Consider the following 27,441-nt stretch of genomic DNA (forward strand, 5'->3'; position numbering starts at 1 on the left):
TTGTAGCTAATGAATTTTATCTTTATAACCTTGATATTTTGTACGTTTCTGAGACGATACTAAATGAACGTAACATCTTGACCCTTGAATCCTCGGCTGGGAAGATGGTCTCTTTTTACAACTCGTGACCATTAGATGATCTGGCCGATCAGGAGTAGGTATCCTGTTGTCCACAAAAGCAGCTACTGGGCTCATAGAATATGAGCCTGTGTCTGAGAGAATTGTACGGACAAGAATTAAAGGTCGCACGAACAATGTGACTGTCCTTAGCGTTTACGCCCTAATAAGAGATGCCACTCAACAGCAAAAAGATCAGTTTTACATTGACCTGAAGACTGTCATTGATAAGATTCCCCAGAAAGATATCCTCCTAATTGGAGGCGAATTCAATGCCAGAATCGGCGGAAAGCTGAATAGCTCGGAAGATGTGATCGGCAAGCACGGCCTTGGAGATAGGTGCACAAATGGAAACAGGCTTTTGCTGTTCGCAATGAAGAACAACCTCGCTGTGGCTAACACCTGGCTTAGGCACAAGTCGTGTCATACGTATACATGGGAATCCCGCGATGGTAGAGTAAAGGCCTAAATAGATTATCTCCATGTATCCCGACAATGGAAATCCTTGGTGGTGAACTCGAGAGTGCACAGATGTGCTGACATGGGATCAAAAAATGGATATGACCACTTCTTGCTGAAGACAAGACTAAAGTACAGACTTGGCTCAAGAAAGACTACTATACCGAGCCAGAAAATAGACGTGTCGAAGCTGAAAATAGATGAGTAGCGAGGAGCATTTGTCCTTGAACTCTCAAACCGCTTCGCTTTCCTTCAAGATGATACCGAGGAGGCAATCCCGACTGATCAGTGCCCCAAGATAAAGATTGAGAAGAAATGGAGCAAATTCAAGGACCACATCAATGAAGCTGCCGCAAACATACTTGGGTTTGTCAAGCGTAAAACCAAGAAATGGATCTCATAAAAGACTATCAAACTCTCTGCCAAAAAATCCGAAATGACCAACAAGAAGTCCCCCACATTCAAAGTGCTACGACAAGAATGTAACAAATCAGCAAGAGCTGACAATAAAGCCTACTGGGTTAATGTTGCCAGTTATATGGAAAGAGCCGCATCACGGAACGATACACGAAAACTCTATCAGATACTTGGAGAATGCACTGGGAAGAAGAAGCATACTACCATCCCCTCACTTAAGGCGAAGGATGGGAAAATACTCATAAGCAGCGAGGAACGTATCGAAAGATGGCGAGTTCATTTCCAAGAGCTATTGAGACCAGGAGACAATAGTAATCGAAAGCAACCACTTACAGAACTGCAGAACCCCCCGCACAACCAGGCTTATGAAAATGTATGTACGGACCCACCCTCCAGGGATGAAGTAATTAAGGTGATCCAAGTTTTGAAAAACCATAAAAGCCCAGGAATAGATGGGATTCCTGCCGAGTTACTGAAATCTCTCCCCGAGGCGGCGGTGGATGAACTTCATAGCGTGATAACCGAAGGCTGGGACAATGAATACATCCAAGATGACTGGAAGATCTCAATAATTGTCCCTATCTTCCAAAAAGGAGACCGAATGGAGTGCAAAAACTACAGAGGTATATCCCTTATCCCCATTGCTGCCAAGCTGTTCGCAGTCATACTTTTAAATAGATTCAGAGACAACAGAAATAGCCGAACGGACCCAACCAAGCAGGATTCAGGCCGGGTATGGGTTTCTATGACCAGATTCTTAGCCTGCGACAGATTCTTGAACACCGGTTTAAACACCAGCAGGAAACAATCCAAATCTTCATAGACTTCATTACCGCGTTTGATTCGGTCCATCGTGATGCAATATGGGAGGCAATGAGAGAACCTCCTTTTGCGAGACCTTCCTTGTGTTCCTGATCTTCCTTGAAATGAAGAGGGTGTCATTTGTTTGTATTGTTTCTTGTGATATGTGTCACTCTCTTCCACTGCAGAAACTGATGAGCCTGCCCTTTTTCTCTCCATTTCAACAAAGATTCTTCTTCTCATTTCTTCCAGATTGTCCTCTTCTTTTTCTTATTCCACGATTTCTAAATTTGCTGCATTACTCTCATATGAGTTACTGAATTAATTTTTATCTATTAGCAATTTTAATCCCTTTACCACTTTCATACGATCCAATTAAAAGAAAATGAGAATTTTATTGTCCTCTGTTTCATACTAATATTAGAATCATCAATTAAGCTCATTCAGACCAGAGTTATGCAAATGGGATACCTATTATGCAATGGTTTGCCTTTGACTTACTTGAATTAAGGCTTCTGCCGTGTTGGGGGCGGCGTAGAGAGCGTCGCAACTCTGCTTCTCCGGGATGAACGGTATGCTGCTATTAGTGGGGCTTGTCAATAGCAATGTTTGCCATCTCCAGGAGTTTGTTAAGGCTATCCTTCCACCTTGTCTGAGGTTTTCCCCCTCGGGGGAGACCAGCCATGAGCTTTAGCGTCAAAATCATAGATTGTTCGGGCTGCGGTTATCTTCGGCATAATCAGGAGGTTTCCAAACCATCTGAGAGTACGCTGCACTGTTTGGACGGATAATCGCACTTGGGAGGTGAGTGTGAGCAACCTTGCGTTGCTTACAAAATCATACAATCAGAGTTCCTCAATCCGACGGAGCAGTTTCATCTGGCAGACGTCTATCATGCTGAGGATTGTTGATTTCAGAGGCCAGGTTTCCGCTGCATAGAGGAGGCCAGAGCTTAAGGATGCATTATAACTTTGCATCTTCGTGCGCCTAGATATATGCGGCATTCTCAACAAATTGTTGAGCCTTCCGACGATAGACGAGGCTTTTGAAATTTGGCTGCACAGCCAAGATAAGTGCAGTTTTTTACAACCTCAACGGAAGTTCCGCAAATAGTTATGTTCTCAGGGGGCAACACTGGGCTTGGGGGCTCAATTTCCATTATCTTCGTTTTAAGCCATATTTTCAGCCCCCCCTTTGCTGCCTCTTCCTGCAGGACTTCCATAGCGTCAGTCAACCGGTCGATCGAGTCAGCAACGAGACCAAGATCATCAAATGAGTTGCCTTTGATACCTTTAATAAAATATGCAATCATTAAATCTTGATCTGAATCTAAGGTCACCATATATGGTTTACCGTTAGTAGAAACATCTCTGATTGGCCCAGCATTGGGTGTAGCTGCAGAAAATGGTCTGACAGGTTTTGTATATCTCAAATGCCAATAAAGGACGCCAGTGGTGGTAACCCTTTGTATATGGAATAATTTTTGTTAGTTTTTCAATTAATGCCGGTAAATCTGGCTCACCCTCTATGAAATACACCCCTTCTTCTCATGGAAAACTCCCCTGTGGGAATTTCATCTCATGTAAACTGCACTCACCCCCGTCAAATTCCCTCCAGACAATTCTATCCTCGCTGAGGATCTTCCCTCCCTGTAAACTTGCTTGTGGGCGAAACACACTGAAAAAATTCTCCTTAGCATTCTATCATTTGAAGAAGACTTTAATCTCTAATCTGTTTCTTGATCACTCCAAAAATGTCCCCTTCCGTGGAAATTGTTTCCCAGAAAACAAAACACGCGGGAGAAAGCCCCTGGATAAATCCCCCGGAACATCTTCTAATTTTCTCTGGAATATTCACTCCCCAGAAATTTCTCTTCCCAAGGAAGATTCTCCACATAGAAATGTACCCCAAGCACAACCCCCTCCCCCCCACACCGGCTGTCTACTTCCGAGTAACAAATCCTATGCTTAAACAATGAGTGAATTTCATAACTTACAGGCCTTTCCCCATGGGCTCTGGTGGATCATTTTACGCATAAAGACACACATATTTGATCTTTCAACTAAACTGAACAATATGGCTGTCTCACAATTTTGATTGGATCATTTAAAAAAAAAAATGGGCGTGGGAGGGAGCCCAGTTGCCCTCCAATCTTTTTGTCACTTATAAAGGGTGCTAGAACTTATATTTTCCATTCGAATTAGATCCCTCCCGATATTTTAGGACCCCTGGGTCGATGCGATAACATCTGTGAAAAAAAAATTCACGCATCCGTCATCATTCTTCTGGCAAAAATTACAAAAATACTACTTTTTTGCAGATAGGAGCTTGAAATCTCTACTGTAGGTTTCACTGATACGCTGAATCTGATGGTATGATTTTCATTAAGATTCTGTGACTGTTGGTGGGTGTTTCCCCGTTTTTTCGAAAATAAGACAAATTTTCTCAGGCTCGTAAACTTTGATGGTTTAGAGTAAATTTAATGAAACTTATATATTTGAAATCACTATAATAATTAAATTCCTTTGATTTATGTATTCGGATCAAAAATTTAGTTTTTTAGAGATTCGGTTACTATTGAGCCGGGTCGCTTCTTACTTACAGCTTTTTTTCCCACGAACTGTTTGATAGATAAACGTAAAGAATGCAGGTTCCGATTAAACAAGAAACATTAAGTTTAATAAAACCCATCAAAAATTACAAGCCTGAGAAATTTTGCCTTATTTTTGAAAAGGATGGAGAGGATACCTACTAAAAGTAAAACCTGACCTGACTTATTTCTGAAAAAAAGAAGAAATACCCGAGTAGAAAGGCCTCATGAGCTCGTGACGGGGCTCCATATATGGGCATAGAGTCCCTAGGGAGAACACCTGTGCTGTCAGTCGTGACGGGGCACCAAATATGGGCATGGAATCCCCAGGGAGAATGATTGCGTAATCGAAGTGGGTCAATGACCTCTTTTTCCATGGTCAAGGTATTTGTTGTTGTTGTTTGGCCAAGTGCACGCTAGGGGCGAATGTTAAGATACAGGAATAGGAAACAGGATCACGTGTTTCCTTCTAAACCAATCAGAGACTCGCTTACATATCCTTATAGACTAATCAGAGGCTCGCTTACATATTAGCGGTGGAGGATCGCAGAGAATATGAGGAAAGGATTTTTGCTATAGTTTTATTAGTCTGTGAATAGAATTCAAAGGAGTGAGAAGAACAGTTTGACTTTACTCATTTGGATATATATTTGTGTGTGTTGATGATGACGAGTGGAATGTTTGCCCTATTAGAAGTTGATAGTGGAGTTGATGGTAATAATACAAGAGCACCAAACATTGTCGTGGAAATCAGAGAGGATCACGGCTTTGTCTGGAATGGGATGAAGTATATGCAAGATATGTGATATCCTTTAGCAAATTTAAAATGGAGGATCAATTATGTTTCGCTGCTAAAGTTGATATAGCACATGTGAATAGACTTCAATGTGCTTTAAGTGCATTAGTGAAATCTATCGAAGACAATAAACTGCATCGCTAATTGTACATGCTTAGTATTATTGTTGTTGTTGTAATTACTCAATAAAATTGTTTCGAAATCGAAAATGTTCCCTTTCTTTTCTGGTTAGGTTAGGTTAGGGCTAACGAATCAGGGTCAGTCTAGAGTCAGCAGTTAGAGTGAAATGATTGAAAAATTAATAAATTTGAGATAAAGAGAATTAGATCAAATCTAGTGTTTATGGAAAAAAAATTTAATTTTGGATGATGATTTTCTCGAGTTATCTCTTCAACGCAGGATATTCTCTCGGGGGACACTTGACAATATAATGAAATCTGATTCTCCCCCATTGGACTATTGTATGAAACTTTTAAAATGTGACTTAAGTGCTTATACCCAATTTATTTATATATTAATTGGATCAAACCAAAATCTTATCGTGGATATACTTTTGAAACAATCCCGATAGATTAAATGTAGATGGGACCACCACTCAAAAGAGGTAGTGTCAGAGAGCTACTCCTCTCCCAATTCCTCTCACTGAATTTATCGACTGCGAGGACGATCAGTTTCGTTTTAGCTGTGAGAGAGTTGACATCGGAAACCAAAAATGTTCTATACATGTCCATTGTGCATATACACTCTTGGCAGTTGGACTCAATGTGAGAATTGCACAATTATTGATGACTATAGTGAAAAGTGTAAATTATGTAATCCTTGTAAATTACATAGAGGCTATGCAGTACAAATTAAAGGATGTAATTCATGTCTTGAAGAGATTTGTGACTCTCACCCTAGAGGGCATCTGTGTCCCAATTGTCACTATGATAAATGTGATCAGTGGGAGAATACTTACCCCGCTATGATTGGAAAGAATCCCAAACGTGATTTTAGTTTATTTCTACGAGATTGGTATCTTCCTGGATTTAAATTATTCTGGGAGGAGTAGTCTGGTCTACGATTCAACTGTTGGGGAAACAAGACAATTTGGTTTCTACGTCATCGTTGTGACGACACTGCCTACTATGACTATAAACCAAGTGATTTTTATTTGGCAGTTACCGAATGTGATTCACCATTAGAAAACACTGTTTGTGATATTGCTTCAAATAGACAGATTGAAACTCGTGAATTTCATAATATGAATGCAAATAGTATCATTGACTATACAAAGAGATATGACAAGAGTGAAGTTACATTGTACTTTAGAAAATGTGACCCTGACTTTGCAGTGTATCAATATCAATATACAGTGAATTCAAATGATTTACCGACATTAGTGGTTCAAGACAGTTGCCTATACACCGAAGAATAAGAAATCTAAAGTGAATATTTAAAGACATTGTTGTATATATAGACATTTTATTAATAAGCAAATTCACAAAAATTGTTTAAGCACTTTACTCTTAGGGCATTGAAATCAATATTATATAGGTCTGAGAGGATATTTTCCACTAGAAAATCGTTCAGACGTGGATTGTCACTATAAATGTGGAGAAACTGCTTGTAAGTATAACCGTGAAATCGGAACACAAAATATAGTAGTGCATGGAAGCCACAGCTTTTAGTCGTTAGATCCTGCACACTCTTCAGATTTTGAATAATAGTTTTCCCACTGCTATCAATATAGTTTCTGATGTGGGGTGTGTAGAATGTATAGGTTAGGCCAAGATGATCAAAAAATTAAATCTTCTTCATTTTTTGAAAGATGCACAGCCAATGACCCGTCAGCCCAGTCGATGGACTGCTATTAACAATAATTAAGGTATTGTTGACACTTTGAATTTATCCAAGAAAGTCCGAGGGTAGGCAATAGGATTTGTAATGTAGGGATCCATATTAAATACATTGATTATTTGACTGGTGTTCATGGTGCCAAGTCTAGTAGAACACTGCCTTCGGGAGTGATTTCCCAATACGTTTCATGTTGATTTAGTGAGATTAGTGCAATACTCTCAGCTAATAGGTCGGCAAATGTACAATCTAAACGCGCACTCCTCTTACGTACTATACTCATATACTATGTGCCAGACAAATCCAGTACAATGATACCATGTGTTTTAGCAAACATATCTTCGGTTATACCATTTTTAAATAGTTGCGAATCATGATCTAGGGCTTGCATTGTCAACTCATACAATGTTCTATAGGATTTATCAAAAGATAGATTGTAGAGGGGGATGCCGGTTACTTTTCACACAAGAGATGAAAGTCCAAACATCTCGAATTTATATGGATATTCAGTCCACGATCCTATTGCGCTGGCGCTTTTTACAAATGCCAAAGCGAGTTTTGATGGAATTTCGCCATTGATAAAGGATGAGTCATTTAAGGTGCGTGACCCCATGGCAATATGACGGTGATTGGTGATTGTATGAGGAACAAGTAGTTTAATATTATTTCCATTGGCTCTCAGTTTTTCCACTGCCAAAGCAACAGAACTCATGACCTGTTGTTTGCGTACATGAAGTATTGCCGAGGTGAGGGAGAGACTTACATCAGAATTGGCAGCAAGTTCTTTTCTCAATATGAAATTGGATCGTGCAAGAGTCAGTTTTATATCCACTTTAACATTGGGCGGCAGCAATTGGGGTATCTTAAATATTTCATGATATACTTTTTCAACTAGATGTAATTCACTAGTTGTAGCATTTTGAAGTGCATCTGTACTATCAGTATTAGTAATATATTCATATCCATTGGAGATGCCTCTCAATTCCTTGTATGACTTGGGTTTCATCAACATGAATTGCATATAGCTTGTATAATTTGAGAGATATGTTGCTTGTGCTCACCAGCGTGCCATTGATGTAGACACTAATTTGACGAAATAAATTATGTAGTGTACAATTTTCATAAGATAGCCGATGTCCCCGATTTGGTATTGTATTATCAGATGTCCGGACTTTCATAAGCAAATCAATGAATTCCGAAGCTATATCCATAAAGAAGTTTTCTTTGGAATACATTTGTAAGTGAATATTATCGGAGAGGGGTTGTTGAGGATAAAATTGTTCATAGTATCCATGCTTGACACTCACATCAACATTTTCAGCATTGAATAGATTCAATGAGGCGGTGATTGAAGGTTGAGAATCCTTATGCGGTGAGTAGGACATCTTAAGAGAAGAAATCTAGTTTCGATCTAACAATTCTCTTCCTGGGGCTTCTTCTTCTGTTTACACCACGTGTCGACTTTTTACTTTTTTTCTTTGACAAGATGGATGATGTTTTTTGTTTCTGACCTGACTGGAGACTAATGAGTGATACATTGTTTCTCGACCTTTTTAAGCCATTACCATTTTGTTTTAATCTCTTGCCAGGGGTTACCGCACTGGACCCAAAATTTTCCGTAGCACTTTTTTTAAAATCCTTGCCAGAGCCCCAATCGTATAGTATAGAGGATGCAAAATCTGTCGCAGCCAGTACAAGATATTTTCTAGCCAGTGGTAGTGAAGAGCGAAACAGCTTAGCAAACCAACTGCCAAGATCATAGCCAGACATTGACGAGCGACCTTTGTAATAGTCCATTCCATTGCCCAGTTGTATTAACATAAGTATTAACAAGAGTATTAACATAGCAGTCAATATCAGGACAAGTGAATACCACTTTTTTATTAGACATCTTGTTGAACGATGGGACGAAAATGGCATGCAATCACAGCAAAACCTTTTGAAATTGCTATGGGATCACCCAATTCAGTTCTTAGTGTTAACTGACAGAGTTCCAAATAGGAAGTGTTTACAGGAATATACTGAGATGCTTTATATTGTAGTAGTGAATATGTTCTTGATTGGTTTTTCGTTCAAGAACTCGTAGGAGGGGAAAATTTGAATTACCAACCCGAGATGTTTCGACAAATGAGGCGTAGAGAAATATACAAGTGTCCGTGGAGAAGGCAGGTAGGTAGTCAGCAAAAATTAAATTAGTGTTGTTGTACCATTTATCATTCATTATATTGAGCTTAAGGCTAAGAACATCCTTTAGATTATCGTTGAGAATAACCGTTTCGTTGGGAATAGGTGAACTAATGTAGATCTTACCCTCCTCCTTTGAATAGTTGAAATGAAAAGCCCCTTTTTTACGAGCGGAAATTCTTTTATTATTAGAATGACATAAATCATTCATACAGGTGAGTTCCTCGTAGGGTAATTCAATATATGGATAATCCATTCAATTGATTTTTTGAATTTTATCTTGATCACCTGAAGGTAGTGGTGGCCAATCATAGGGTCTAATTTTATTTTATATTTACGATCTTTTCTCAGGAGGTCATAAGTATTTTTGAGAATACAGTCGACAAGAACCACTTCATACTTTCCGTCGAATTTGATGGTGGGGGAGAGTTTCGTTCAAAAATCACTTGTTTTATTCAAGTCATTGTAGAGAGGATCAGAAACATTGGACATGAAAGTCACATAGAAATCATGGGGCATTGTTAATATCTTCAGCACCGACCCAAGAATCAAAATCTGAGTTGTATCCTAGCCAGCAAACAAGCAAATGTCTCCTGACCCTACGATTACATCTATATAATATCTATACAATTTTATAACCTTCCCTATTGCTTTTAATTTTTTTCAATTCATCATCATATAAAACCACCGAGAATCTAATTATCCGTGGTGTCTCGTATTTTATATGCGGTTGGTTAGATGTTCAGGATTTTGGAAACTTTAAGAAGTTCGGTGCTCCATAAATAATTCTCTTTTTCAAAAATATTGGTTGTTCTATTAATTCTAAAAGTATCACCTACATTGAATTTCTTTTTCCTATTTTTTTTTCTTTTCCATCATTGGAATATTGCTTTAGAAAAGCATCACATGTATTTTCACTGCAGTGAACATCCCGAGGGCTTGAGTTGAACAGAGATCGATGAGGTCGATGGTTGTATATCTGCATGATTTTTATCTAAATCATGAATAAAAGCCGATGTGTTTTTCAGAATACAATATCTTGAAATTAATAGACGAATTGTTCTTATTAATCGTTCAGCCTATGCAGCCTGTATCGGGCTTTTACTATGATAAAGTGTTGTATTATATTTCAATAGAACCTTTTGCACATGAGGATTAACCAATTCACTACCACGATCCGATTGAATTTTTCTATATCCTTTTCAAGAATATTTTCAATGGTCTAAGCAATTTCAACACCTCTCTTTGACCGTAATGGAATGGTATAGGTATAGCGACTAAAGACACTGATTGCCACCAGAATATATTTGTAGGGTGCATTTTGACGCCGTTGAATTGCGTCTAAAGTTAAAAGATCTGTTTGCATTATATGCAGAGGGAAAAAGGCTTTAGATTGTCGATATTGTTTGCCGCGAAGCCTGTGATTCCGATACTGTGTTTGACTTGGTGCATTCTCGAGACACTCTTTTGCTTTTTTTTAATGTGCTGCCAGAGACAAATCTAGACAGCTTTTAGGGAGAGCTTAAACTTCCAGCTTCACAAATATTTTCATAGACACCTGTCAGAACTTCATACATTTTGAACGCAAACACGTAGTTTAATGTCCACTCCCCTTTTGCACACTGGAGGGTGAATCAATTCGTCTTCGCTTTTGACTAGCAGCCACAGGTGTTATAAAATCATTGCTGCTGCTGATAGTATTTTCAATTATTGAATCTTCTTCTTTTTTAAATGGTGTTGGTGTTGGTGTTGTTCGAGGAATATATTCTCTTTGTTTCTTAAGAACTTGCTTATTGCCAATAAGACTTTTGGGGAAGTTTGATACACTTAGAAAGGTGTATAGATGAGCATCAAAGAATAAAATTCCCTTACGATTCATTACCATATCACAAATTAATTCAACTAGATTATAACTTTTTCCCTGAATTATAATTCGTTTCCCTGTGCTGTCGACTTGAACTTGATCACCAGTTTCCAACATGAGATAAGATAATACTCTTTTACTCTGTTCTCGATAGGTCAGTGGTAATAGGTTTCCAATTTTCAATACAATCGAATTCAATTCCTTCTCCTTTGATTGCACTGCTGCTGCTGCAGAATCTGGAGATGTTTTCTGGATGGAGGGATCTGCAGCAGCGGTGGGTCTGCCACGAGATGGTCTATGCATTTTCAAATTTTGAAATGTATTTTGAAGAAAATGCAGTTTTTTGTCATCGGCAATATCCTGATCAACAATAAATTTTCCTACATTGTCTTCTAAATGTTGGACGGTCGAGAGGACAATTTCAAATGGCGTCAATATATAGGGTTTTGCCATTTTCTCTCTAGAGAAAACTTTTTACAAGTCCTGCAATTATCGGCAGCAAAATTGTGAAAATGCTACCGCCTGCTTGAAGGAGACGTTTTATTTTAAATATTTTCCCCGTTTTTTTAAAGGCCAACGCACGTTAAGTGGAACGATGTTGGTTCGTTTGTTGTCTAAAACTTTCTGGCAGTTGAACATTGCCTTCGGTTAAATTTAAACAAAGTTCAGATATTAGATTAATGAAATCATTGTCAACACCATGTTTGAGTATGGCCTTCCTAAGCAAGGGTTTTGAAGTGCTTAAAATGGGAAATAAATGCCGTTGTTCGTGTAGTTTCTTCAGTGTCATAACGCCAACTAATAGCCTTTTCTACTGTTCACCGGAAGATATACTGTAATTTCATTGTCAAAAATGTCGGTGACTACACGTAGATCCTCGGGTGTGCTCTGATTAAGATCCAGCAAAATGTAACCATAGGGTTTTTTAGTCGCCTGAGTGTACGCTGACAGCAGAAATTTAGGGGCGCCGGGGTATATCTGTTTATTGAGAGTTATTAGCGAGCTAGAAGCACGAACAACTCGATAGATAATATAGATGGTGCAGTTCAAAGCAAGGGTTCGCATACATTTCCTGTGATGAAACAGATTGTGTAGAACTAGGGTTATGGAAATTTGTTCATGGTGGGAGCGAACGGTGAACAATTGTAGTATTTCCTGTGAGAACTGTTCAATGGATTCAGCCAAATCGTCAATAATCAACCACGAGTTCGATTCAATACTATTGAAAACATCAAGTCCTCCTATGAATTGTACTGGTATGGCTATGGCAATAGCTTTTATTTGATCATGGGACTCCTGCCAAATACTATAGCAATAGTAAATTTTCTTCGGTTTTTCCAAAAACATTTTCTGACAATTTTGAATTATTTTAGCTAAAAGTGTTATTTTGCCTGACATTGACGGCCCACACAGAAACGATCTGAAGGGTGTTTTAAATTGATACATGCTGCTGCTGCTGCTGTTGACAACAGTTGGACTACAACTAACTGTAAATCATACGTGTCCAATGAATAAGTAGTAATAATTTTCTCATAGATCTTTCTACGTTAACAAGAACAACAACAAAAACAATATTTCATGGTCATTTATTTCCAACATGAAAACTCTATTTGTTCAACATGAACAACAACAACATAAGAATAACACTTGTTCAACAAGAACCTGAAAATATTTCACGGTCATTTATTAGCAACATGAAAACTCTATTTGTTCAACATGAACAATGATAAAAATGACACTTTATGTACAACATAAAAAAAACACTTTTTGTCCATCAACATGAACAAGAGCAAGAACAACACTTATTGTCTTAAAACACTTTTTTTTTGTCCAGCAAGAACACTTTATGTACATTAACACACAGTAGCACACTTTTCTGTACAACAACAACACTTTTCTGTACAACAACAACAACACTTGAAAAAACAAAAAAAAACACTTAAAAATTGATATAACAGTTGAACATTATGAATTTAAAAGTGGGGTCCCCCCCCCTCTGGGATCGCGGGGCCGAGGACCGGCCATGGGTGGGCCCCCCCCACCACCGGGAGTGGCCGCGGGCCGGGCCCCCCCCCCCCCGGGAGCCGCGAGGGACAAAACGGTATACCATCGGTGTTGTGACTGCAGGTTGGGTTAGGTTGGGTCAGTGGTGGTGGTGCTTAATTTATGAACGGGTTGGGTGGTTGGGTGGTTAGTTAATTTATGAAAGGTTGATGGTGGTGTTTGGGTTAGTTGGTTAGGTTAATTTATCCAGACCAAATTGATTGCGATAGTACGTGCATTCAACTCGGTCTGAAATAAGGTAATGGCCATGAGGCAGGACACTCACACCATTCTCGAGCACATAGACTTTGTCAGATATACACGACATTGCATTTTTTTCCACTCTTACAGTATAATTTCTATACTGTAGAGAGCGAATTGCAAGCACTTGTGCTCTCGGCACTAGGCTACTTTCTACACAGTCTCTGTACACGCTTAAGTTGAAATTGCTCCTTACAAAATGTGTAGGCACCCCTTTACACGCCTGCTTTTCATCCCCATTATGAGTTTCAACGCAATAAACTTTAGGACCCGGGAACATCCCCCTGGATATCAAATCACTCCCCGTCTCTGATTTTAACATTAATAGTTGGTTGGGGGCTTGACGTTTCACCAACTCGGGGTAGAAGGACGGATTCCAGTTGGTGAAATCCATCCGCGAGCTGATGTGTTCCCCCTTTTCTAGATCACCCAATATATACTCAGTTTTTACATTTAACAACAGAGAATCTGTATCCCCATAGTAAACTTGAACCTCCCCCTCCCGTGGCCATTGCACCTTGCACACATTGCAAAAAACGACAACATGAGCTTTTTGGAAATTTCTAGTACTGAACTACCTCCTGCTATATTCTTGTTCAGTACCACATTTCTCTTTTTCCTGTGTAGAAGAACCATGCCAGCCTCTATACTCGTGAACGATGTAAAATTGGGATCAGCAATAATTCGTGCACACTCGAGAGGGTCAGTCACGACATCACAGAGAGATCTGTTACTTACGCTTTCACATATTATGCAAAACGCTGAATTTAGAATGAGTTTGTACATTTCCTTCTCTACCTTGGAGTTTGCCCTAGATTGCTTTTGACCAAAAGTGTTAATAAACATTTTTAAATAAGGTTTCTGATTGAACTGCAGGACCCTATGTATTTTGGTGATCTTGAAACCATTGTTCACCATCCAGTGCAAACGCACATGATGAACAACGATATTCTCCTTAGGGTCCAAATCAGCCATCAGTTTTTGCTTATAGGGGGTCCAATGCATCCACATATCCTCGACTAGTGATCCATTGTAGGGGCTCAATGAGTCGGTTTTCATGGGCCGACTGATACAGAGACAAAAATAATCACTGACTGAATCGGGAAGTGCCAGAGGACTGTTTCCGTCAATTTCAAAGAACTCTTCTTGTAACCCATTGTCCTCGACGTTGGTAATGTCGAGGAACTCACAAGAATTCTCAAGCCAATGATAGTTACCACACGGCAAAGAGTAGTGAGACATTGCCGAGGGGTACAATGAGTTCATGTCCAAGAACACTGCATTTGACTTTGCACCGGTGTTTTGTCCGCTCAGATCGGTTGACAAAACGCAATCCCCATGAAAAACCTACCCTCCCCTCATTGAACGCTCTACAAAAAGGTGCTGATCTACATCGGTTATTAGGCCTATGTCCTCCCTACTAATTTTTAAAATAAATCCATCTCCAAATGTGGTTTGGAAAAACAAAAACCTATATCTAACCCAAACTCTGAATAGATTTGGTCTGTGTTCTTGCAGACTAAGTCCAACAGAGTTCAAACGTCACTGGCTAAGTACAGTCTACAATACTCCCACCCATTTTTACAATTACCCTTAGCCCACACCTTCTTGGCAAACTCATAGTCCTCGGCTGTGCATTCACTACTGGTGAGTGAATTGTAAAAAGCTTCGATTGGAGGTAGTTTCACCTCGCTTAAGCGAGCGCCAGAACAGTAATAGTCGTATGCATATACACCTGTGCAAGTCAATAGGTCATACATTTCACTGTCTGGAAAGTGCTGTTTAAGCAAGGGAAAGCTATCAAAATTGTCGTTTTTCTGCACTTGAATCAATTGACTCAATACCTTGGGAAAAAAACTAAAGGAATCTAAAAACCTGATTTTATTCCAACAATTATGCCCATTATTTACTACCTGCCATTTCAGCTCGAGAAGCAACAACTTCTCGGCCAATTTGGGAATAATGTTATAGGTTAATGAATCATTTACCCATGGACTGTCTACTCCCCCTCCCTCCCTGTGCAAACGTGCTAGTGCCGGTAAAATAAATTTTAAATCATAATTTGCATTGTGAATAAAAACAGGGATAAAAAACTGCTGGCTAACATTTAAGTTACACGATTGATGCGCTACCCCTCTAAAATTACTCCCCCCCGCGGGGCGGTCCGGCCCCACGTGATTATGGTCTCTGACTGTCCCCCTCCCCCCTTTTCACTTTAGTCCCCTTATCCCCCTCTTCAAACTCCCCCTTACATACCCAACATATTTTTTGATTTTTAATCGCGAGACGATCCTCTGCAGAAAACAACAGTGTATATTGCATATATCTAAATCGATAAGGTGTACCATTAGTTGTGTCGAGGAATTAGGTCAGTGCTTTCACCTGAATCTCCTTATCATCCACTTTATCATCAAGTTCTATCGGATAGCTTGTTTTAGAGTTGTTTCTTTTCTCTGTAGTTTAGGGCATTGCAATGGCCTGAGATTCGTTAACTTAATTTGGAAATAGGGAATTATTCACCTTCACCAGCTGATCTTCACAATCTAAATAGATTTTTTTACAGTGGAGGAGGGTATTTTGAAAATATTTAAAACTTAGAATAGACCTATCCCGTGAAACCGTTTCCACTGTCTCATAGCCATACAGTTTAAAGTGCCTCATGTGATTTTGCAGCTTTAATTCTATCCAAAATCGAGAGAGGCATGTCGGACAGTAGAAACGTGTCCCCCTAGTCTTACCCTCCCCCAGAACTCTACTGATTTCTGTGATCGGTTTAAAATGGCCAATTGAATTGGCAAGGTCACTAGATGGTGGTGTATACAACAACCAAACGCAGTGTTTGACCAAATCAATTGACGGTTCCCTTACTGGAAAAACCACCCCCTTCTTTTTTGAACGAACCACATCTTTAAATTCAGTTTCATACTGAACCACAGTAACGCCGATATTTAAATGGACAGTGGCCCTTTCAAAAATATCAATGGATCTTAGCGTTACTGGGTATTTTCCCTCTAAACAAGAAAAATGTACAATGGGAAAATTGGACCCTTCCTTCCCATGTACAGCCCAATCGTCTAAATTTGTCTTGTTAGCGTCACGTGCTAGAGGCTCGAATGCTGATATGAGGAAAGCATACTTGAAACATTTTTGACCTGTTTCAAAACAGATCTTCTGGACACCTTTACATCTTTCTAAATCTGGATTATAATTTAAAACTGTACCCGTGTCCCTATGCCCCCCTCTTAAAATAAAATCTTTCTTAAATTTACAAATATTCACACTTAAATTTTCAACAAAAAGAACTACAGAGCCGCTCCCATTTTCGTTATAGTTCTCAAGATGCGCTATAATATGACCTACCCACTCGCAAAAATTACTCTCAAAATTTTTTAAATTCGGATAAATCGAACGCATCTCTGAGTTTATATAATTGTGTTAAACTTCACTTTTCCACTCATTTAAATAAAACACCTTTAAGACAATTGAAACCTTAATTGAATCCCGCCCCCCCTCACCCTCATTGACTTTGGGTCTCCCGCAGTGCACGAATTCTATCTACATAGTCATGCACAATTTCTACGGGATCAAACACAAAATTACCCCCCATAAGTGAATTAAACGGATCACCAAAAGTTGCAGTGTAGACCACTATTGCATTTAAAATTGTATTAGATAATTGAAATTCAGGAAAAGTTGTAAATTGGACATTAACCCCTCCCCCTCCCCCTCTTGTATTTTATCAACACCCCCACCCCCTCCCAATTGTTCAATATTTGGGGTATGGGTATCCAGTTCAGTTCTTTGAAGTGGAAGCATGTTATCAGTGGGGGGAGGGTTCCCAGTTAATTCATTTTTAAAATCATTTAAAAGCTGTAAGGTGTTTGTACTTAGCAGATGTACGTCCCCCTGCTCAACTGCACTATAAACTACATTTAAAAAATCAGTTAAAAATCTTCAATATTATCTGGAATTTCAAGTGAAATACCACTCCAGGGTGAATTTTTGTAGAAGTCCACCGGTGCATCTTCTTCTTCTCCAACTGATCGGGACGGTGACATAGAATAAGGTACCAATGCAACCTATAAATGAAAAATAGCTTATTTTTAATGTGTTCAAATCATCCCTATTTCTTAAATTGGATTATTATTTAAAATGCGCTTAGTAGCATTTAATTCCCTACTCTATCGATATTCTGAAAGAAAATCCAACTTAACGAAAATCTAAAACGCTTTACATAGAAGGCAATACTTAACGAAAATCTAAAACGCTTTACATAGAATACAATTTGGTTTTGGTCAAACAACTCCCCCCTCACTTTCCAGTATTTAATGCTCCCCTCCGATCGGCCCAGCGGGCCACCGTGGCGCTTCCCGCGGCGCTTCCCGGGCCCCACAGCGCTTCCCGGGTCCCACGGCGCAAAAAGCTCTCTTTTTCTTAGAAATTTCAGCCCCATACTTTTCACGTGAAGAAACAGTTTTTTGTTTTTTCAATTTACAATGGTGATGATAGAATTGAGGCATGTTCCCCTCCCCCCTTTCAGCAATGTCCTAAATATATTGTTAGACCTTAATTTGAAAATAACTCTTTTCATTCCTCCAAATACAGATTGTGTAGGCCTGTGCTTAATTATTGCAATTGTCTGAAAAACCGTTTTAATTTGATGGAGAAAAACAATCCCCCTCTCCCCTTTCAGCAATATCCTAAATATATTGTTAGACCTTAATTTGAAAATAACTCGTTTCACTTCTCCAAATACAGATTGCGTTGGCCTGCGCTTAATTATTGCAATTGCCTGAAAAACCGTTTTAATTTGATGGAGAAAAACAATCCCCCTCCCCCCCTTTTCAGCAATGTCATAAAAATATTGTTAGCAATTATTTTTGAAGAATAGCATGTTTCGCTCTTACATAGAATATAGAATTCCAATGTCCTTAATATCTATCGATAATTTTGCAGACAATAAGTTCTCCGCTATTTTCGGACAAACACATAATTACGTAAAAAACATTGAAAACCTAGATTGTCTAACCTAAATACTAATGTAAACAAAACAGGAAAAGGGGTGACAAAATTATTTATAAGCTTGCGCGGAGCTTTATGTCAAAAATTAAAACTATAATATTCTAGCGATAAACAGCATTTTGAGATAAAAAGGCTCTCTATCAGTAATTGACTGGAAATTAGCTAAAAATATTATTAAGAGATAACGAAGAGATAGCAACAGTTTATGGCCTATAGTGGGGGGCCAGAGAAAATTGGAAAGATTAGAAAAAGAGCGGTTTCTTTGACAAGCAAAAAAATTACATTATATTTAGATATCTCTGAGGGAGGGGGGAGCAGAGAAATTTAAAACAATGGTTGGGGGCGGGGGGTTAACATTTTAATATCTCTGAGACACTTTTACTGCGCGATGAAAAATGGATATGTTTAGATATTTCTATAAGTTAGCTATGTCAAATGCTCACATTTTTATATCCCGGCTGCACTTGGGTGCCAGATGGTACGGGTAGCTCGTGTTGGAGGGCAACCTTATGATCTTGTATAGGCGGGGCAGCTCCTAAGACCCTCGACAATGTATGATAAGGGGGTGACGGGCCGGCTATTTCATGATCTTGCGTAGGTGGGGCTTTGGCATTGTAGTTATCCGCCCACTCTCTCTTTAACATTCTGCCAGGCTGCATTGGGACTGTCTCACCCTCTCTTGCTTTCTTATATGGAGGGGACACATATTCTTCGCAATATGCCTTGAAGAAGAGAAAATAGTTAGTATGGAAAAAATTTCCCCCCTTTTTTTACAGAAGTACCATTAGTATCCCCACCCCACGCACCATACTGTTTTGTAGAAAGCATTTATCACTAAGAAGCCCCCTAAGCCAAAAGCAAAGCAAAAGGTAAAATTTGTGAGAAATGCTCCTATTTTTACCTTGCTGAGAAATTTTTTTAAATGTTTCCTGTCTATAGCCTTTTAAAATAGAAAAAAGATTGTTAGCCTAGCAGGCTATAGGTCATAAATTATAATCTTGGATGTAAATGATATCTATGCAGTAGACATAATAAAGCTATCTTTTTTTCTTAGAAACCCCCCGGTCCTCTTACTGCCTAACGCGAAGAAAACAGTTTTTTTTCACTTTACAATGATAGCGATAGAATTTAGGCATGGCCCCCTCCCCCCCCTTTTCAGCAATGTCATAAATATATTGTTAGACCTTAATTTGAAAATAACTCGTTCCACTTCTCCAAATACAGATTGTATAGGCCTGCACTTAATTATTTCAATTGTCTGAAAAACTGTTTAAATTTGATGGAGAAAAACAATCCCCCTCCCCCTTTTCAGCAATGTCATAAAAATATTGTTAGGAATTATTTTTGAAGAATAACTTGTTTCGCTCTTACATAGAGTATAGAATTCCAATGTCCTAAATATCTACCGCTAATTTTGCAGACAATTAGTTCTCCGCTATTTTCAGACAAACACGGAATTACGTAAAAAGCATTGAAAACCTAGATTGTCTAACCTAACCGATAATGTTAACAAAACAGGAAAAGGGGTGACAAAACTATTTATAAGCTTGCGCGGAGCTTTATGTCAAAACAGAGCGGCATAATGCCTTAAGAATTGACAGAAGTCAGTTACAGAAAAGATTACAATACAGAAAAGCAAGAATTTTATCGAAAAAAGAGAAATATTTCAATTGCGAGAACTATCGTTGTAAAAACATTGGGGGGTTTTGAGGGGGTTTATGTGGTAAAAAGAACATATTTTATGTTTTCTAGCGAGTATAAAGATAGCATAGTGGAGTTTGTATTGTGGGGAAGGGGATTTACTTAGATATACTGGAGGGTGACCAAGGAAAATAATTTTATTTTGAAAATAAAAAATGAAAATGTACTCACACTGTTAATCATTGCAGATGAAGCTTCAAGGTCGATAATATTCAGTGTTATATCCATTGTGTCCTGGAACTTTCTGAATGTTTAATCACAACACATGTCCGTTATATACGAAATCCCAAGGGCGAATTGTTATGTAATGGGGAAAACCATATGTAAGCGAGCCTCTGATTGGTCTAGAAGGAGATGTAACCGAGTCTCTGATTGGTCTAGAAGGAAACACGTAATCCTGTTTCCTATTCCTGGATCTTAACATTCGCCCCTAGCGTGCACTTGGCCAAACAACAACAACAAATAAATCGACCTGGGAAAAAGAGGTCATTGACCCACTTCGATTACGCAATCATTCTCCCTGGGGATTCCATGCCCATATTTGGTGCCCCGTCACGACTGACAGCACAGGTGTTCTCCCTAGGGACTCTATGCCCATATAAGGAGCCCCGTCACGAGCTCATGAGGCCTTTCTACTTACCCGCTAAAAATCATTGAATAATCCCTAAAACCCAATGGTCCTAGAAGACGGAGAGAGAGCTCATTTAAAAGGAAATTAAAAGGTCTAGTTTTATTTTTAGATAATCAAAAAATTTAAACCTTTGAGGAAACTAGCCACTGTCATACGCCCCCTTTTTCCGCAAAGTTGGCCGTTTTGAGGTGGCTATTTCGCTCAACATAGTTGAAAGGTCCAATAACTATGCCTTTGGGGATGACGTGGTCCTCCATGGCCCCAAGTGAAAGGGATGCAAGTCATAGAATTTGCCCATTGTATACACATAGTATTTGTTATTGGGAAGTATAATATATGTATATTTTTAGTTTTTTTTGGGGGGGGGGATTTTCTATGGAGTGAATTTCTTTCGCGGAAACTCTCCTATTCGAAGACAAGTTTCTTGGGGCGAGCTTTCAAAGGGAAATTTTTATGGGATAGGGCGTATTTTCCAGAATTCCCATACTAAATTCGTTTTATTCGTTTTATATACTTATTGCAGACTCAATTTTACATGTGGAGATTTCTTTGGGATATTGCCTAGGGGGAAATTTTCAGATTTGTTGGAATACTTTGGGGGATTTTTTGTGGAGGAGGTTTTTCCATGGGTGGTAGTGACATTCTCCACGGAAAATTATCACCAGGAATAATTCTAAGCGGGGGGAATTTCCTCGAGAGAAAATTTGTATTGGAGGGGTCCAAGAAAAATTTGCCACATAGAGGGTATTTCCTGTGTAAATTGAAAGACGATCAGAAATTGAATAAAAAATAAGTGTCTTTAAATAAACATCAACAGGACATGGCATATGAACATCAGTATCAGAATAAAGCCATAACAAATAATTTGGTGATACAGATGTTTGACTTTTTTATTATCATGTCCTTGTCCTGTTCTATTGGCTCTTTGAGAACCTTAACAATAGACAAGTGTCAAAGCTGGTCCAAAACACTGTCAATAATCTCTCACCTGGAGATCTGTTTTTTCATTGACAGATTCTTAAGCTTCTGTGTCGATTCAGCGCTCTCAACTACTCGTTTGTAAGCAATAACTCGTTTCATTTGACCCAAAAAGAAGACATACAGTTACTGGAAGATTTCAAATATTTTTCCGACTATGGAAGAGTTGCTCCACTTGTGCTCCACCAAGAGATTCTCTCTGCGAACTATGGATTCCATTTAGCGTACTTCTATTCCCTGTTAAGCTCATATGTGTTCCTTGGCATCTTGTTGAATACTAGACATGTTGTTGGGATAATTTTAGCTTTAAAACATTAGCACCTCTCTGCTTACACTTTCCTTTTCTAAGACTTCTAAAACCTTTTCGGCAGTGTGGCACTGCTAATTTGATTCTTTTGGTTGCTTATGTTGCAAACGGGTTGCAAACAACCTGCTCAGCAGCTAAAATCCATTCAGTCTCTTTATTTATTTGAAAAATGGCATTCGTTCATTTACGATAGCCTTTGTCATATATATTCATGCACTTAATTTTTTTCAATTCGTTTATAACTTCAACATATCTAATTCCCTTCATTAGTCTGTGCCTTTGAACTTGAGATCAATGATCCGGATCAGGTAATTTGCAAAGTTCGAAACTGACAAGTGGGTCCCTTCGATGGTGCGTCACTTTACTTACCACCCATAGCAAATAATCTACTAACCACCTAACCTGCTATAAATGCGGATGTGACCTTCCTCCTTGCCAGTAACTCGAATTAGTTGTTACCGAATGGGGCTTTACCCATTCTTTCCAGTCAGTAAAACTTCTGAATTTGCCGACCGAGATCAATATTTCCATATTCTTCATTTTACCGAAGGAAAATAGTGGGACCATAAATATAATCAGAGCACAGTTTTCTAAAACTGCTGCATTTACCGACCAAAATGAGGATTTTGGTAGATGTCATGTCAGTAATGACAGCATAATGACTTTAAATGGGACCATAGCCACTACTCCTTTCTTCCCTTAATGACGGAGGAGGCTTAGCGGCGATTCCATCAAGACGCAGATGCATGTTACGTATTAGGGAATGTTTTCTAAGAGATGAAGTTGTTAATTACGTAATGGGAAGGGCTTTCTAGACGACAGAGGTATTTATTACGTAATACCCAAAATTCGAAACGATTAAATGTGCTCGTTATTATCAAGCCTGAAAGTGCCTTTTCACCTTTTACAAACCTCTGTAAGGTCATCGACAGCTAAGATTGATTCAAATTGTTTCTATTACCAGATTGAACATTGTTTGAAGGCAGCTGCTTCAGTTTAAGTTCCTGTTGAACGTGTTAGATTTGGCACCAGAAAACCATTATGGAATGTGTGCCCAGAACTGAAAAAAGCTAAACAACGCACGAATTTTTGGCTTCGCCTTTGGATTACTTGTTATCGGCCCACGTCTAGTGAAGTATGTAAAATTAAGCAAAATTCAAAACATCAGTTTAGATCTTCTTTGCGTCAAGCCTGCCTGAATGGCTTGGATGGCCCCTCGGATAAAAAGACTTGGTCCAATGTAATTATTAGCAGCAAGTGTGTGCCTGCTATCGTTTCGATTATCAAAATCAGTGATTTTGTTGCTCATTTCACTCGTGTTTTTTCTACATTTAATCATTCTATCCAGTCAATTTCTTCTTCCTTATTGTATAATACAGTTCCTCGAGTTCTTCGATAAGTCCATATATTGTCAATATCTAGTGGTTATATCTGTCGGGCTTTTAAGTGTGTTAAGAAATCACGTGCTCCTGATATGGATGGTCCCTGTCACAATCACTTCAACTGTAAGTGTCCATTATTGTTAACACACATTCAGCTCAATTCTAGATGTGTGTAGCCCAGTCCTTAGTTCCAGATAGTTTTCTTTCGGGAATTGTAACATCAGTTTTGAAAAAGGGAAAGGACGCAGATCAGTGCTCCAGTTATCGACCAATTACAGTGTCCTGCTTCATGAGAAAGCTGTTCGAGTATGCCGTATTGCTTGAAGTTTTGACTAAATGTGATTTTTCTGATTATTAAGTTGGGTTAAGAGCCGGTTTTGGTTGTTCTCAAGCCCATCATATACTTGGTCAGTTGCTAGTCTCGGCAAAAATGCAAAAAAAGGCCACTTAATTTTTGCTCGGTTGATATCTCGGGCGCTTTTGACAACGTTGTACATTCGCAAGCGCTTCACTGCTTAGTTAAAGCAGGAATTAAATGTTCCGTATTAAAAGTTCTTCAATACGTGTATTCCGATTCGTTGGTTCGGTTAAAATGAATGTCTGATATATCCGAACCTATCTTAGTAGAGAAGGGAGTCAGGCAAGGTGGTGTGACGTCTCCATATATTTTTAAAACTGTGCTTGCGGACTGTTTGCTAATGCTGTCTCCTACTTTGTTTTTAGAAAATACCGCTGTTAGTCATATTGCCTATGTTGTTGATTTTATGCTTGTTAGTCATACTAGGTCAGGCCTCACAAACAAATCTAAATGTTCTGATTAATGCTTTGAGTATGATTGGGCTTTCTGTAAATGTTTCAAAATGCGAGTTTCTGTGTTTTAATATTTATAAACCAGCTCCTCCTGTACATGTGTACTAAATGCTACAATGCAAGTGTGTCTCAAAGTTGAAATGGTTTGGGATTAGTTTTTCTGATACACTTTCTACTAAATGCTCTTCTCTGGTTGCTAGTACTCTGCAGTGTATTCGCTTCTCATACGATAATATCTCGCCTAAGAGAGGGAGGTACAGCCGCCGAGCCTAATGTAAACTTTGCCATAGTTTTTGTTCTCCTACATTTCATTTTCTTTCCGGTTTGCAGCCTTTAATGCTCAAAAAAGACCGTCTTCAGCTAGGGAGAGGCTATTTTAAATATTGTAAATTCCTGCTATTTTACCAAGGTAGTACAGAAATCACAAGCTTATTAATTCTAATTTTGGACTTATCGACCCTCTAGTGCTGCTTGACAAGATCGCTAAGGACCTGAGGACCAATACTCCATGGAAGATATGTGCCAGTGACCCCCTCACTTATTTGTTTCCAGATTAGAGATTTATGGATATTGTTACGTTATTTATGTTGTGTTTTTCTTACTATTTCATTGTGGATAATATTATTTTGTTTTTTCTTCTTTACTCTGCATTTATTTTATGTTGCGGGTTATAAATAAACTTACTTACTTACTTACTATAATAGTGTTTGTTTACTTTTGGTTGTTACGTAATAAGCCGTGGTAGAGTCCTCTGGTCAAGTGGGGATTTTTTTTTAAAATATTTTTCTTCAAGACGTTCTAAAAAATTCAAAGACATTTTTAAGACATTTTCCTTCAAGACGTTTCAAGACATTCCAAGACGTTTTTTAAGATTTTTTTTTTCAAGATGTTTTTTCAAGGCGTTTCAAGACATTTCAAAATGTTTTTTAAGACATTTTTCTTCAAAACGTTTCTTTAAGATGTTTCAAGACATTCCAAGACGGTTTTTAAGATATTTTTCTTCAAAACATTTTTCAAGACATTCCAAGACATTCCAAAAAATTTCAAGACGTTTTTCTAAGACATTTTTATTCAAGAAGTTTTTCAAGGCGCTACAAAATACTTTAAGATGTTTTTTAAATACTTTCATTCAAGACGTTTCTTAAGACGTTTCAAGACATTTCAAGACGTTTTTAAGTCATTTTTCTTCTAGACTTTCTACGACGTTTCAAGACATTCCAAGACGTTTTTTTACATTTTTCTTCAAGATGTTTTTTTTAAAGATGTTACACGACATTTTAAGATATTTTTTTAAGATATTTTTCGTCAAGATGTTTTTTAAGAGGTTTCAAGATATTACAAGATATCTTTTAAGAGATTTTCTTCAAAACCTTTTTCAAGATGTTTTAAGACATTCCCAGATGTTTTTAAATAAATTTTTCTTCAAGACATTTTTTCAAGACGTTTCAAGACACTCCAAGACGTTTTTTAAGAAATTTGAGAACTTTTTAAAGACATTCATCTTCAAGACATTTTCCGAGACGTTTCAAGACACTTCAAGATATTTCTTAAGACAATTTTTCCCAAGCCCTTTTTCAAGAAGTTTCAAGACATTCCAAAACATTTTTTAAGAAATTTTTTTTCAAAATGTTTTTTCAAGACGTTTCAAAACATTCCCAGACGTTTTTAACATATTTTTCTTAAATATGTTTTTTTTAAAGATGTTTCAAGACATCTGAAGATGTTTTTTAAGACATTTTTCTTCAAGATTTTTTTTAAGACGTTTCAAGACATTACAATATGTTTCTAAAGACTTTTTTCAAAACGTTCTTCAAGACGTTTCAAGATAATCCAAGACGTTTTTAAGACATTTTTTAAGACATTTACTTCAAGCCATTTTTCAAGACGTTTTAAGACATTTTAAGACATTTTTTAAGGCATTTTTCTTCAAGACGTCTTTTAAAACTTTTCAAGACGTTTTTAAGATATTTTTCTTCAAGACCTTATGACGTTTCAAGACATTTTTAAGATTTCAAGACATTTTGTTAGACCTTTTTAAGACTTCAATATTTTTCTTCAAGATGTTTTCTAAAAGGCGTTTCGAGACATTTCAAGACGTTTCTCAAAACTTTTCAAGACACTTAAATATGTTTTTTAAGACATATCTTCTCAAGACCTTTTTCAAGACGTTTCAAGAAATTTCAACACAATTTGAAGACATTATTTCTTAAGAGGTTTTTCAAGATTTCTTTGGTTTTTACGTAATAGTACAGTCAATCTAGCGTCAAATAGGACTCGACCGCAAACAAATTGCAACAGAAATGATTTTTACACCATCTTGTAAAGAAAAAAAACTGTACAACATATCAAAAGTTGAGAAACCCAACGGGGTGCAAAATAAGTGTTTTTTAGCATTTTCCGTTTGTTTTTTGTTGTTTTTAGCGGAAATTTTTCGTTATCCTAGAGCTTAGCATTTACTTCATGGGAGACATGTTTCTGAACTAGTTTTGTGTGCTGAATTCGAATATCGCATCAGATTCAAGTTATGTCCCACCGTTAGTGTTTCACATTCATCACCAAACAAGAAATTCGTATTTCGTGACCATATTTCCGTGTGCTTCATGTCAGATGTGACGACAGTGTTCTTTCAAAAATCAGATACGTTTTTATTCCTGACTTCACTGCACTGGATCCCAGTGCTAGTCTCGATACTCTCTGGCTTTCGTCGTGGTATCTGAAGACTCCAAGGCCGGGATGGAATGGGACACATCAGACTGTCATGGTTAGAAGCCATCCGGGGAAAGCGTCTGTAATATTTCTCCCGATGATTGATCTGTCTGCCAGTGATGACACCTGTGTGTACTCTACCTTGATGTTCATCGCAGACCAAGCTAAACGCCATTGATTCTCCCCAGTCTTGACCTTCGATCAGCCATTGTGGTGGAAAGCTATGAAAATGGTTGAGGCTTCTGAACCAGGAAGTGAGCTCTCAGCAGTAGTTCTGAAACTCGGTGGGTTTCACACAACCATGAGCTTTATTGGATGCATAGGATACACAATGGAAGGATCCGGTCTCCGCGAAGTCCTGGAACTTGCATATGCCCCAAACACTGTTCCCCATCTCCTAAGTGGAAAGGCTATTTCACGAGCTGTTCGAGGTCTCTTGCTAGTTGATAGTGCTCTACATGCCGTGCTGCTCTCCGAGTTATTTGACGATGATCCCTGTTCACAACCTGAAACAAAGTTAGGCACCAAAGAAGTTG

General features: G+C 38.3%; 1 protein-coding gene across 1 annotated transcript; it reads left to right on the forward strand.

Annotated features, from left to right (window-relative positions):
• Positions 1-1,012: 1,012 nt before the first annotated feature.
• On the forward strand, positions 1,013-27,083 carry LOC148953421 (uncharacterized). The gene is made up of 3 exons (XM_089087956.1): positions 1,013-1,616; positions 24,113-24,173; positions 26,807-27,083. Exons 1-3 carry the CDS (start codon positions 1,013-1,015, stop codon positions 27,081-27,083), a joined length of 942 nt encoding a protein of 313 aa, XP_088944082.1.
• Positions 27,084-27,441: the final 358 nt, after the last annotated feature.

Source organism: Artemia sp. Qi Xiang Cuo, chromosome 4 (genome assembly GCF_049724085.1).
Source record: "Artemia sp. Qi Xiang Cuo chromosome 4, ASM4972408v1, whole genome shotgun sequence".
Classification (NCBI taxonomy): domain Eukaryota; kingdom Metazoa; phylum Arthropoda; class Branchiopoda; order Anostraca; family Artemiidae; genus Artemia; species Artemia sp. Qi Xiang Cuo.